Genomic DNA, 15,069 nt, shown 5'->3' with positions numbered 1-15,069 from the left:
TGTGGTTGTCACCTTCACTACTATACTGTGAGATCTCTAAAAATAGAGATTCCATTGTATTTGTTTCTGGGTGTCCTGTAGTGACACATATCGAATAGATGTTAGAATTTTATTGAAACATTATGATTCAGCTGCTGAATAACTCATGCAGTTTTAGATTGCTTTAATTGAATATGATGTCCAAAGTCAGAAAATCTAGGTTTTGGAGCACCCGATTAAATCTAGTTCTAGCAAGTACCTGGTATTATAGAGCTTGGAAATGAGATTTATTAGAGTCATGATTATCAAGCTTCAGACCTTTAAGACTGTCAGGCGGAAACAATACTCACCTTACTCTTTGTTGTTTCAGGGTTCAAAACAAATTTTATTTATTTATTGATTCAGGCCACGCAGCACAGCTTGTGAGATCTTAGTTCCCAGACAAGGGATTGAACCCATGCTCCCTGCAGTGGAAGCACAGAGTCCTAACCGCTGGACCGCCAGGGAATTCCCAAAACAAATTTTATATGAATGAAGTCATAATAATGCAGGCTTCCACTAGGTGTAAAGATCTTTGCCAATGGGAAAATTTGATGCCATACTCAGGAAGGAGTTGTCTGCTTCTGGAAGTAGTGAATCCTGTAGTAAGGAGGAGGTTATACTCAGTGACCTCCATAATCCCTTCCTGTCTATATTTTTAATGATTCTAACATATAATTGTTTACAGTCAATAACTAAAAGTGATGGGGAAATTTAGTACATGACCAATTGTTTTTTATTCTGGAGTAGGTTTTGAAAGTAATTATTAATTTGTTATATATAATGAATTATACCCTATATTTACAGGGTCAATGCACAGATGTTTTCTTTTTTCTGTATCCCAAAGGAAATGAAGTAGTTTCAAATACAGTATAGTGATGATTATAGTATAGAACAATTACAGACTGCTATTATTTTATTAAAAATATTATTTTTTCTTTTTTATAAGGTTTGCTATATTCTTAAATGTCTTTTCATAGTATATAATGTTGCCATTTCTCTTTACCTTCCATGGGCACATCTATCCAATTTCATAATAAGTATCAGTTAGAAGATATTATAACATTTTAGAAATTAATTTCACAGCCAAATATTCAGTAGCACAAATATTCCATAACATTAGATATAACTGCAAAAAAATAGCTTTGTATTTTCAGAATCTCTGCATTCTGGTGCCTGCACATATAAAAGCAGAAATTTTCCACCTGAACAATATTTTCTTCAAGCCCTGATTGTATGCAAAAACAATTTGCCCATGGTTAAAAAAAATGTTACTCTGAAAAAATTAAATGCTCTTGGAATCCTACTTAAAAACTCTGTGTTCCTTTTGGTTAAAGGTAGAATTAATTTTATCATGTAATTGTCATTTTGTGTTGAGTTCAGTTAGGTTTGAGGTTATATCTTAAGCATTTTTAAAAACTATGTTACATTCTGCTTTCATTTTGGCATAACTTGTCGATGGACTATATAATTATAGTTTGAAGCTCAGTGCTTGATTCTGAATAATGAATCTATGGAGATCTTAGAGAAGATAAAACCTGTACTTGACACATGTAGAAACTTGATATCTCTTAATGTCTTTTTTTTTTTTTAACTATTTAGGCTACCTAAATGGAAGTCCCTAAGGCCTTGGCATATGTAAAGATGTGGCTTGCACAAAGGGTAGCACCTTCAAAATGTATTTGTCAAAAGCAATTTTTACATAAGACACCATGACAAAGGATTTCATTACTACATGTCAATTCCTATTTGGAAGCTGAAATCAGAAGATCATGAGGCTTCCCTGCTTTCTTCCCATTGAGGGAATCGGTCATCATGTGTGAGGCAGGGAGGTTCCCTCAAACCTCTTTCTTATCCCTTGGCAAATTCAGGAAAATCAGTAAATCTAATCTTGGTCCCAACCAGATCCTTGACTATGTGTATATTTAGTATGTATAAGTGGATCCAAAGCAGGCCTGTTTTGGTCTCCATGGAAATAGATCTTCCGAAAAATTTGGCTTACTGGAAGAGTAATGATTAACATCACAAGAGGTAACTTTTTAGTCTTAATAACTGGAGGACTGTGAGACAGAATTGGTGGTTAAGGCAAGAGGATGTCTCACCGTTTTGTGACTTGTCTGTCTGGTAATGCCTGTGTACTGAGGGAATGGCCTCTCACGACTTGGGTCACAAATCGTATCATTTCAAAGAGTGATGATCTATGTCTAAAAAAAAATCTTTGTAAAGTCTGAACACAAAGTTAGTGTGATTCTAAACCAAGAAGAATTGAATGCTAACTTTGGATACTCAAATATTTTAACAGATTGACTAATTTAAATCAAACAAGTGTAGCGTGCTTTTTAACATTCGAATAATATTCAGCTTAAATGTATTTCTGGACTAATAGGCATTTTATATTAATCTTTTATTGTACTTTTAAAGGGCATATCACTTATTTGATTAAAAAGTCATTTATTACACAGTTCAAAGAATTTTGTCTAAAAATTTATAGACTATAAATAATTATATTTATGAAAACCAAAGATGCATTCAGTGCACTATTTAATAAACATATACAATGTTCCAGGCAATGGAATTAGTGCTGGCATACCTGAGCAAAATTTACATTAGTGTTGTAAACACTTTAAACAGCATGTCTAATTAAATGACAGAATGACACCCTAAGTTTTCCTCCTTTGCCCCACTTATTTCCCATAGCTTGACCAATAAATTGAAGAGGCGCTAGTTTACTTTTGGTTTTGAGATTACTTTCCTTTGTGGTTTCAGTCAACATAACTTAAGTCAGATAAAACAATTTGATTTGGGTTCAATATGGTGCTATTTTGATCTGAAGGTCAATTTACCAACAAACAGGAACAGTTTCTCATTATTTTCCTTCACCACTCCAAGCAGTCTTTGCTGAAGTCTTTCAAGCAGTGTGTGACCTCTGTTTCGATACTTCTTGCAGATTTCACAGGCTGTCACCACCACTCAGCCATCACTAACACAGACAACTGTAATGGAAACGGTAACTATGGTGACCACGAGGGAACAAATCCTCATAAAGCATGCCCAAGAGGAACTCCCACCACCGCCTCCCCAAAAGAAGAGGCAGATTATTGTGGATTCCGAAATTAGGAAAAGGTGAGAAGCTTTTGCTCATGGCTTTATCCTCAAACGAAGAGTAATTGTTAAGCAGGAAAACTCATTTACAGCTATTTTGATGGCAGTGTTTTTACCTAAACAATATTTCCAGAAGCCTCGGGTGCCTATAATGTCAGTTAAGTTAGTGAGACAAATTATGAAGTAAATTTTAAAATTTCCCCCAAGCAATCCCTATCCCAACAAAAACAGAATGCTTAATGGAAATACTATTTTCTGGATTGAAAGAAGAAACCACAAGTGATGGATGCCTTTTATCCTGAAAATTTCCTTTTTTCTTATCAAGAGCCTGCTGTTCAGTGCCTACTTTTGCATTAAATGCCTTTTTCCAGTAATGGAAAGGACATTTTCATGAAGAAGAAGTACACCTATAATAGACACGATCCATTCTGTTAGTTTACGAGAACATAATGTCTCAATCTGCGTGTCCTATATCAGGAGTAATTACAGAACAGATTTCCTGTTCTTTGATATTTATAAAGTCTTATCTTGTAGGTGTTAGAATTTTTAACTGAGCTTTTCGTGGGTATTCTCAACTAGACATTGTAGATAAGTTAGGTATTATGTAAATCAGTAGATATATTAAACTGATGGGAATAAAATTTCATAAATGCAAAAGCTAGCATGAAAATCATAAAACTGGTACAATTTCCTTTCCATGCCAATTATTATAATTCTAAGATTAAGAAAGAACATTAAAACCTGCCTTAATGTTTCTAAGCAGCATGTGTTTGGGAGCACATGGAACATTTGACATTAGAATTAGTGTATACAAGGGTAGGGAAGCATGAGAAGAACATATACCCAAAAATAGCATGTCAGATGTTTTAGGCAAAGGAAGAAACACCTAGAAAAGTTTTCAAGTACATCATTTGGGACTTTCAATACTTCCCTGTTAATCCGTGACTTTTAACCTACTTTCATAATTCCACTGTAGACCACGGGGCTTTTCTCCACGGTTGGAGCTCCTTGGCTGAGTGAACCCTCTCATTCAGGGCTCAGCAAACTGAAGCCTGCAGGCTCAATCCAGCCTGCTGCCAGTTTTTGTAGGGCTCATGAGCTGAGAACTGTTTTTTACATTTTTAAGTGGTTGAAAATAATCAAAAGAAGAATATTTCATGACATGTGAAAATTTCTGAAATTCAAAGGTCAGTGTGCACAAATAAGGTTTTATCAAAACAAAGTCAGACTCATTCATCTATGCATCATCCTTGGTTGCTTTCACATCAGAAAGGCAGGGTTGGGTAGTTGTCACAGAGACTATATGACCTATAAACCCCCAAATATTTACTATCTGGCCATTTACAAGAAAAGTTTACTGAGCCTTGTTCCAGTCAAATGGTTCTCAGAATCTTTGAATATTGGCATTCTATTTGGGGCAGAAACTTCCAAGAACTCTACTCATTATAGTGGTTGAAATTTTAACATTCATTGATGGAGAAAGAATGTGACAGCAAAAATAAATCAGTAAAGCTCTTAATGAATTTGCTTTTTATTAATCCTAAGAGCATGGCGATTAATTTGATGCCTTGTTAAATATATGTCTACAGACAATGCCTAGTGGGCACATGGATTTATGGATCCTTTGCAACAACCTAACAGCTCTCCAACAAGTTTCCAAGCAGAGCAATATGGAGACCTAGTTGATCTACCCCCTAATATGTTTGGGACCCTTCTAATACAGATATTAACAGGGCAACTTGATTCCTATCATTCTCTGTCTTCAAAAGCTTATTCTTGGCTCCTGTTTGGAGAATGTATTTGGTTAGGAAAAATGTGTTCTGAGTACTTTTTTGTTTTCAAGAAAGTGTGACTAGTGGTGAAATATTTTGTCTCCTAAATTCTGTTTGTATCATATGCTCTCAGCAGTTTTTGTAAGTGCTTGGAAGCATGTTCAATTGGGAACATAAAGAATATATTACTTAAATAAAAGCTAACACTTATTGAGGATTTTATTATGCACTCAGCACTAGATTAAGTGCTTTGTCTGCATAGCTCATTTATTCTTCCCACTAACCCTCCCAAATAGGTATGGCTATTATTACTATTACACACAGCTTCAGAGTGCCTGAGCCAGGATTTCAGCTGAGGTAACCTGACTACAGAACCTGGACCGTGTAGGAACATGTTTCTTTTGTAGATAAATGACAAAGGTGATCTTATGTCTTGGTTTGCCTGAATCATCCCAAATTACACCTTTTGTCCCAGCATAATTATATAAAGCACCAACTTTCACTCTCAGATGTATCCTGATTTGGACAGTAGGGTAACATGGACGCTCTGTGCAAGACTCTAGATTGATAAGTTTAGACTGAACAAAGAGAGGAAATGAGAAAACATTTAGGAGCAATTAAATCCAGTAAGTGATCATTGTCTGCAGGATGGAATTTGGTTAAAATACTATAATGGTTCCAGAGGCGTCATGCAAACATGACTGAAAACATCATGGTGGCTAGTGATTCTCTGTTGTCCCAGGTGAGAACTGCTAGTGTTTAACTGTCAAGACTGTAGTCTTGGCAATCTATTGGGTGCTGATTTTTAAAAAATGATCCCTTTTTTCAGCTTCTTTGACACACTACTGGTTCTACTCCTACTACTCTTTATCTGACTTGCTTTCTTCCTTTTGCCTAAGTCCTATGGTACTATTTTATAAATTCAAATCTTTTTTGCCCTTCTGACTTCTTTATCTGAATTATCTCCTCTCATTGATTCAAGTCTGGCTCTAAATGAGTGACTCCCAAATTTCATAGCTCTATATCTGACTCCCTCAAATTTCACTTTTATGTCTCTAAATCTATGATCTGCATCCAAGCAGTGCTTCAATTTTTATTTTCATCAAATGCAAACATTTGTTGCCTCCAATTACCCACACCTAGTTACTCAGACATTTCACACGTATTTTAGTTATTATAACTCATTGACTGTGTGGCTAAAGAAGTAGCAAATATTGGAAAAATCATGGTCTTTGGAATCAGAATTACTCAGGTTTGAAATCTGCCTGTTTTAATTACTAGCTTATGATCCCAGGCAAATTACCTAATATCTGTGCCTCAGATTCAGTATCCTCACTTTATTGAACACTGAGGATTAAGTAAGAAGCATTTAATACAGTTGCCTGTAAGGTAGTTAGAATTCAGTAAATGCAGTAGCTGTTGTTCTTGTTTGCTTATGTGGATGTGATAGAGGCAGAGGCAGTGGTGGAAGTGGTGGTGGTGACTGAGGTGTTGATGATAGTGAAGGTGATGGTGGAGAAAGTAGAGATGGTGCTCATGGACTATTGGTGAAAAAAAATTCCATAGTGAGCATTCTCTCAAGCTTACCAAATGTAACAAAAAATTGCCTTTTCATCTTCCTCTTCAAAACAGAATTTACCACCTGACTTCTCCATTTGTATCAGTTTCTCTTTCCTTTCTCCTTATTTATTATTATTGTTACACTATATTATTGGGCAAGTGTCATCATTTTCCAGTCATTCTAACTGCCAGCACCATACTCTAAGCCATATACCTCCCTGGGGCCAGACTTGCCCACCCCCCTTTCTGATCAATCTGCCTTAAATTAATATATCTAAAATTGCTTTTATGCTGACCCTCCAGACTTGAGATCCCCATAACTCCAGTTGTCCCCATAGTAAAACACAAACCCCTTCTTGTGGTATAAAATATTTTTCTCCCACCAGTTTTTTGTGTAGCTTCCCCGAAATCTTTCCACTTCATCCAGTACATTACATTCCTTTTTTGCTCTATGCCTCAATGTCACACACATATATTTTTCTCATCACCAATCACAACAAAGGAATCCTGTTATCAGATTTTTTATATTTTACTTAGATTCCATGTATAGTACCATGCATACAATAAATAATCAATAAATATTTGTTGAAAGAGTAATAGAGTTCAATTAATTGTGATAACTAAAATTTTATTTTTCAGTAGCATTTAAGAATTCCATCTACTTCTTCATGGAATTGTTTTTAATAATAAGTGAACATTCTAATAATCTTTAATATTCTAATTTTACCCATTAGGATATCATCATTTGTTCAAAACTATTAAGGGATTTAAAATTCAGCTTTGTACCACACTATAATTTCTTAATTATCTAAGGTACATTTAGTTGATTCCTTAATAATGATACAATTTCTACATTTGTAATATTTACTGCATAAATTGTCCTCCTTACACTAAGATATACAAAAGTCCCTGATGACCTTGGGTCACAAGGTAATTATTTCTAATAGTAAATTATCCCTGCAGTTCAGTGATAATATCTTACATATAGGTAATTATCAGAGTATGGAACTCAGAATAGGTTAAAACTAGATCTATTATATAGTAAATTGGGATTTATCGAGGAGATTAGTTACTAATCATATAGCAGTTATTTAAAGAGACTTTTCACAAAAGCGTTCATTTACATTTTTGTATCAGCCAGGTGAAAACAATGGCAAATTGAATTGTTTTTTAAGTAAATGCTATCTCAATAAGGATAATGTTTTTCAGCTATGGTGCTAATAAATGAGTATCTTTGACCTCAAGGGAAGTAGAGAGATGTCTCGAAATATCTAAATTCACCAAGTCTCTTTATCTTCTTCTAGGTAAGCAGACAGTCTTAAGTTTGCTTTTTCTCTCTATGTCCCACATGCTTACTAAATGGTGGAATAAATGACCTAGACAATTATGTACCTGCATAATTATTTTGTTTTCTATTTTTCAGCTTAATTGTGCTTTTTTCCCTTTTTTTAATGTCTGCTGCCTGAATGATGTTAATTTATGTCACGTCCTTGGAAGGAAGTTAGATAAGGCCTGTCTTTTTGCCATTTTATGAGATTAATGCATAAGCTATTTTTGTTTTAGATGTTTATTTTAACTTTGATTCCCAAACTATAATCTGGAAGTTGTAAACTAAAACATTTTAACTTATGCAGAGGATCTAATTAGATGATTAATGTGTCTAAGAGCTAATTTTTTATTTTCTATATGATAAATTGATCCTAAAATACTTGGGATGTTGGACTCAGTAATAATATCTTTTTTTCCATTGGCACTGCCCAGTAAAATAAAACTTTGCTCCTTTTATCTAAGGAAACTAGACTCCAGACCTGTTCATGGTTACAGGTTAATTGAGGTCCAGAAAGGTTAAGCAACTTGCTTTCAGTTGCAAAATAAGGACTGGTGATGAGTCTCCTAATTTCCATTTCAGTGTTAACAGTTGCAATGTCCTACTTCTTTTTATGTATTAGAGTCAAATGACCTTGGTCATAAACTCAAATTTCAGTTTAGAAACTATTTTTGGTGAATAATAGAAACCTTACATACCATCTTCAGATGTTCCGAAAAGATAACTATCCATTTAAGGTTCTTAAAGCTAATTTGTCATATAAGTCAACAATAAGTCAATAAATGTTTTGAAGAATGTAAGAATGTTAATTCTAGAGGCATGCTAAGTGGCCAGAGAACACTTAGAGCAGTGATACTCATAGTGCAGTGCATGAAACAGCAGCATCACTTGAGGACTTGTTAGAAATGCAGACTTGGAGGACGCTCCCCAAACTTGCTGAATCAGAAACTCTGCAGGTGGGCCCAGGAATCCTTTACAAGCTCTCCAGGTCGTTGTTGATAAGCCTTAAAGTTTGAGAACCCTTGACCAAGAACAGCGGTTCTCATACCTTAGCATGTATCAGAATCATCTGGAGGCCTTGTTAAAAGGCAGATTACTGGTCCCCACCAGAGTTTTTGATTCAGTAGGCCTGGGGCAGTGCCTGAGAATCTTAATATCTAATGAGTTCCCAGGTGATGCTGATGTTGCTAGTTCAGGGCCCACATTTTGTAAATCAGTGCACTAGAGCATCATCTTAGTTTCATCCTGACTCTTGCTTCTTATTTCCTCAAACCAGCCCCAATGATAGGAACCATTTACTCCAGACTAGGCTAAGTAATACTACATAAGATGCCACACAAGATGATGTCCCTTCTTGTGATCCCTCTAGTGCTATATGTTAAAATGACCTTTTCATATGCCTGTTTCACCCCCTAGACTCAAAACTTGCCAGGGCCAGGGTCCATATCTTACTCCCAACCTGTTACGGGACCTTCTGATTTGGGGATGCCCAATACATGTTCCAAGTTGAAATGCACTATAATGGGAACTGGTCCTGTAAGATGCTACACATAGCTATGGATGTCTAGCTATAGCAGTTGTATGAAAATGTACTCTTCCAGAATGTGAGGCACAAAAAGATGCCAGCCAAGAGGAAGATAGAGCTATATTCCTGGAACCATGACATACAGTTTTGTTTGTCCTGAGAGTGAAGAAAATGGTAGTCACAATTATTCATCTAAAAGAAGAAGCATGGTTGAATGCAAAAAAGAGTTGATTTTTAATCAGAAGATGTGAACTACCACTATTTCCTTACTTCTGATTGTTTCCTTTACCCTCTCATACTCTACATGAAATGCTGAAACTGCTCTCAGCAAGGTCACCAGAGAACTCCTTAATTGTCAGCTCCAAAGGTCGCTCTTCAGTTTATCCTTCTTGAACTTTGTGCTGTGCTTGACAGTGGTAATTAGTTCTTTCCTGAAATTTTCCTCTTTCTCAGTTTCTGGGACATTGTTCTCTCCTGTTTCTTTTCTCCTCTTTGCTTTCCCACTATGTATTCCCATTCTCCTCTTCCTATCCCTTTCATGTTGGTCTCCAAAAGACTCACATTTTGGCTTTATTTTCTTTTTATGACACTTTCTTTTCCAAGGTGATATCATTTATAATCCTGCTTTTATCACACATCTATACCTGCTGTTTTCCAAATTAACATCTTTAGCTTAACCTCCTTCCCGATGCTCGTACCTGTAACATCCAAATGTTTTTTGGGCATTTCCACCTGGACTTCTTACAGAAATCACAAATGAAGTTCTGCAGTTTAGACTACTCATCTTTAGAGACTGTCTTTCACATCATAGTTCCTAAAAACAGCACCTTCTGGACTTGTGCAGTGTACAACCTGTGCAGTCACTCACAGTGGTCATGATATCTGCAACCTCCCTAAGTCCTTTCAATTCTCTTTAGTGTATTTGTTCCTTTACATCCAGGCTGCCTTCCCCCTAGTTAAGTCTCTGATAGTTTTCTGCATGAAATTCTTAACTGATTTCTGTGCCTCTACGCTCACCCTTCTTATCCATACTGTTCACAGCCTCCTGAGATATATCTTAAAAGGCAGTTTTAATTAGATCATTCCTCTGCCCGTGGTTCTTGAAATGCATAGCACAGGAATTCCTTTCTGATCTTTGACTGCCTGACTCTCCAGCTTCTCTCCCTTCTCCCCTACCCATTTTCTTATATGCCAGTGCTACTCAAAATAGTCTGCAAACTGTTTATTACCAGTACACAGTGAGATGAAGAGCTGGAGCCAGAATATAAATCAATGCACCACTTCCTTTGTCAAGAAAGTTTTGCAATTAAAAAGAAATCAGATGAAATCGTATGCTTCGTGACTATTTATGCTCTAGTGACTTTTCTTGTCACAGGCTACTAACAGATAGTTCACAGACTGGCCACAAACTGCATTTCAAATGGCACTGCCCTCTGCTCAGGTTTAATGAACCACCCTCTGCTCTCCAAATGCTCTGTATTCCCTCAGACTTCTGTTTCTTTGTACCTACTGTTCTCTCTATTGAAGATTCCCTTTTCCTTACTTTCCCTTTTCCAGCTGCCACATTCCTTTTCCCCAACTAACTACCTTCTCTTTCTGGGAACCTAACCTCCCAGACATTTCTCAGCTTTGACAATCCTTCCATTAAAAAACTTGCAGAATTTTATTGTAATGATCTTGTTTTTGCATATTTGTATCTCCAGTAAACTCCTTGAGGGCAGGAGCCATTTATTTGCAACTCTAGACCGACAGCACTTAACTCAGAAGTTAGCCCATTGGAGGTATTCAGTAAATATTCATGGCATATCAGATGGGTGTTTGTCAGTCTTGTCAGGAAAACAGAAACCACTCTAGGTGTTTCAGAGAGAAAAATAATACAGGGAATTGTTGAAGGAGGTGATGAAAAGCTGGGAAGCAGCACAGAGGGACAGTGAGGCAACTCAACATACAAGCAGCATCAACAGGCTGCTCATTTCCCTAGAGATAGAGGAACACTGCAGGGGGGATGGTACCAGAGTCCCAAAGTTGGGGCCTTCAAACAGGGACTAGCAGTGTTAGGACTGCCAGGCAAGAGCTTGGACCTGGGGAGGGAGGGACCATCCAGAGGAAACTGAAGCCACAGTGGAGATGAAGCCGCTCTAGAAATGTCAGCAAAAGTTGAGTGTGAAGGAACTTGGCTTTTCTCTTCCTTCCATCTTTCGGTATTCTGCCAGTGCCTCTAATCACAAGCCAGGGGGAAGGCGATGGCAGAAAATGTATATATTCCTCTGGTACAGAGAGGACAAGAGAAACATGAAGAATGGATCTGAAAGAGCAGATGGCCCTGTGACTGCACAGAGATGGATTCTGGCCTTGCATCTTCCGCTTATCACCTATGTGACTAAAGCAAGTAACTTAATCTCACTCAGAATCTATTTCTTTACCTCCGAAATGGAATTTATATGACTTTCCTTGTTGGCCGTCACACTGGAAATTTTACTGTATGTGTCTCTCTTGATGATTATTTAGGCAAAAATATACACCCTCTCCCCAGGAGAAAGTTGAGTTCCCAATTATTAATTTAGAACAGGTATCTTCCCATTACCACATTTGTGTTATAAGAGAAACTATTCTTATTCTAACATTTTCTGAGAATATTCTTATTCTGATGTCTTCCCTAGTCAGCAACCTGTATCTCTATGAATCAATACACATCATTTCATCACAGGCAAGAACAATGATGTCTGGCTCCTATGGACTGAATTGTGCCCCACTTCCCCAATATTCATGTCTGGAAGCCCTTACCCCAATTTCATGTTACTTGGAAATGGGGTATTTGGGGAATAATTAGGTTTAGAAGAGGTTTTGAGGGTGGGGCCTTCATGATGAGATTAGTGCCATTATAAGAAGAGGCGCCAGAGAGCTTGTTCTCTCTCCTCCTTCTTATGTGAGGGTACATTGATAAGGCAACCATGTACAAGCCAGGAAGAGAGGTCTCACCAGAAAGTAACCATACTGACACCTTGATCTTGAACTTCTGGCTTCCAGAACGATGAGAAAATAAATTTATATTGTTTAAGCCAGTAGTCCCCAACCTTTTTGGTACCAGAGACCAGTTTCATGGAAGACAGTTTTTCCACGGGATGGGGTGAGGCAGGGGGATGGTTCAGGCAGTAATGCGAGCCATGGAGAGTGATGGGGAGCAGCAGATGAAGCTTTGCTCACTTGCTGCTCACCTCCTGCTGTGCGGCCCGGTTCCTAACAGGCCACAACCAGTACTGGTCCGCGGCCCAGGGGTTGGGGACCCCTGATTTAAACCACCCATCTATAGTGTTTTGTTACATCAGCCTGAGCTAAGACACTGGCTTTGTAGGGCCATGCGTTTTGCTTTGGGTTTTAACTAAACTTCATAGAGATGCTCACTAGAAGAAGTAAATGAATGGAAACAACTCATGATGCTGGGGAAGTGGCAGTGGGACAGTGAGTACACATCAGATTTAAATGGTATTCTGCATTGTACCAGATAGTTTCTAAACCTTGACTGGAAGTTATTTAAACTTCAAAGATCCATGAGATAAAAGCATGTTGAAGTCCTTTAAACTCAGTGAGCTTGCACACTGAGGGTATTTAAAGTTTAATTTGCTTCCCACAAGGTCCAAGGCACCACTCAGTGTATGGAGGGGTTCTTTGAACACTCCTGTAGTCAGTACGAGTCCACAGTATTTCAAGAATGTAGTGACAGCAACATTAGTTTTCTTGCTAATTTTCATATTCATTCAACAATATCTAATGGATCACTATGATGTGCAGAGCACTCCAGTTGCTATGACCAAGAACCATATTTAGTCCTTCCCTCAGGAAGCTTGCATTCTAATAGTATAAACTATGTCATGAAGAAGTACCAATAAAATGTTAGAAAAGTCATAAGGAAGAAAGGATCACTTCCAGTCCTGCTTGACAGTTGAGCATGGAAAGCTCATGGAGACATTAGCATCTGAGTAGACGGTTAAAGGATAGGGGCCTATTGGACTCAAGATCAGGGAAAAGGACGATGCAGATACAGGCTGTATACAAGTGGCATTTACACAGGGTTGTGGGTGTTTCTGTTTGCTTAGAGCAGAAATATGCAGTATTGGAAAGAGAGAAGTAAGGGATGAGGTTGAAAAGGTAGGTTGAGTTCATTGTGGGAAAAAAAAGAAAGGTACTCAATACCAGACTAAGGAACTTTAATCTGGTTATAGAGAGCCAAGGCATATTTTTGAAAGAGAGCCAAGCAATATGGCGACTGTGAACCACACATTTGGACCCACCTATGTGTTGGGAGAGATAGACCATCTTAATTTTATAGAGCAGGGAGGTAGTCAGCAAATTTTTTCTCTAAAGAGGCAGACGGTCCCTATTTTAGGCTTGTGCACCACATAGTTTCTTTTGCAAGTGCTCAATTCTGCTGCTGTAGGGAAAAAGCAACCATAAACAATATGTAAATGATGAGTGTGGATGTGTTCCAATAAAACTTTATTTACAAAAACTAGTGGCAAGCCAGATTTGTCCCGTGAGCCATAGTTTGCCTATTCCTGCAATAAAGGGTGAAATAGATGAGATTATTTTGCTGTTGATGATTCTTATGTATTTGCCTTTTTGTCTTTGTTACAGCTTTCTTTGCAGTTTTCATTCTGATGATTACAAGAATGGCTTTTACTTTACCAGTCCTTAACAAAACACTAAGATGAATAGATCCACTCTCAAATGAGAAAGTGAGAGGTGGCCCAGGGGCTGGCTTAAAGCCAGCAGGAAATAGTCACGGAAGGCACTAATCACAGTAGCTAACATGTATGATTTCTACCATATGTCAAGAACTCATCTAAATATTTTGCACGTTAACACACTTAACCATTAAAAGAGCATTATAAAGTAGTTTTTTATTGTTGTCACTCTTTGCCAATGGGAACAATGAGGCACAGAGAGGTGAGGTGACTTGTTCTAGGTCACAAACTTTACAGGAAGCAGTGCAGTCAGGGTTTGAACCCAGACATCTAGCACAGGATGCTGCATTCTTTTTTTTTCTAATTTTCATTGAAATATAGTTGATTTACAATGTTGTGTTAGTTTCAAGTGTACAGCAAAGTGATTCAGTTTTTTATATATATATATATATATATATATATTCTTTTTTTTACATTCTCTTCCATTATAGGTTATTACAGGATATTGAGTATAGTTTGCTGTGCTATACAGTAGGTCCTTGTTGGGTCGGTTATCTATTTTATATATAGTAGTGTGTATATTTTAATCCCAAACTCCTAATTTAATCCTTCCTCCCCCTTTGATAACTGTAAGTTTGTTTTCTATGTCTGTGAGTCTATTTCTGTTTTATAAATAGGTTCATTTGTACCATTTTGTAGATTTCATATATAAGCGATATCATATGATATTTGTGTTTCTCTGTCCAGATTACTTCACTTAGTATGATAATCTGTAGGTCCGTCCATGTTGCTGCAAATGACATTATTTCATTCTTTTTTATGGCTGAGTAATACTCCATTATATTTAAATTACAACATCTTCTTTACCTATTCATGTCGATGGGCATTTAGGTTGCTTCCATGTCCTGCCTATTGTGCATAGTGCTGCTATGAACATTGGGGTGCATGTATCTTTTCGAATTATGTTTTCCTCTGGGTATATGCCCAGGAGTGAGATTGCTGGATCATGTGGTAGCTCTACTTTTAGTTTTTTAGGGAACTTCCATACTGTTTTCCATAGTGGCTGCACAAATTTACATTCCT

The 15,069-nt window shown here is 37.2% G+C and overlaps 1 protein-coding gene across 3 annotated transcripts in view; it reads left to right on the top strand.

Moving 5' to 3' along the window:
* Positions 1–15,069, top strand: part of DMD (dystrophin) — a 2,234,319-nt gene that overhangs the window by 779,430 nt on the left and 1,439,820 nt on the right. For all 3 annotated transcript variants that reach the window (XM_027096086.1, XM_027096084.1, XM_027096085.1), the window contains exon 17: positions 2,966–3,141. In XM_027096086.1, the coding sequence (XP_026951887.1) occupies positions 2,966–3,141 (176 nt within the window). The remainder of the gene's footprint in view (positions 1–2,965; positions 3,142–15,069) is intronic.

This window comes from Aethalodelphis obliquidens, unplaced genomic scaffold, assembly GCF_003676395.1.
Source record: "Aethalodelphis obliquidens isolate GAN/ISIS:26980383/991018 unplaced genomic scaffold, ASM367639v1 scaffold98, whole genome shotgun sequence".
Taxonomy (NCBI): Eukaryota; Metazoa; Chordata; class Mammalia; order Artiodactyla; family Delphinidae; genus Aethalodelphis; species Aethalodelphis obliquidens.
This window is presented reverse-complemented; position numbering and strand designations above follow the sequence as displayed.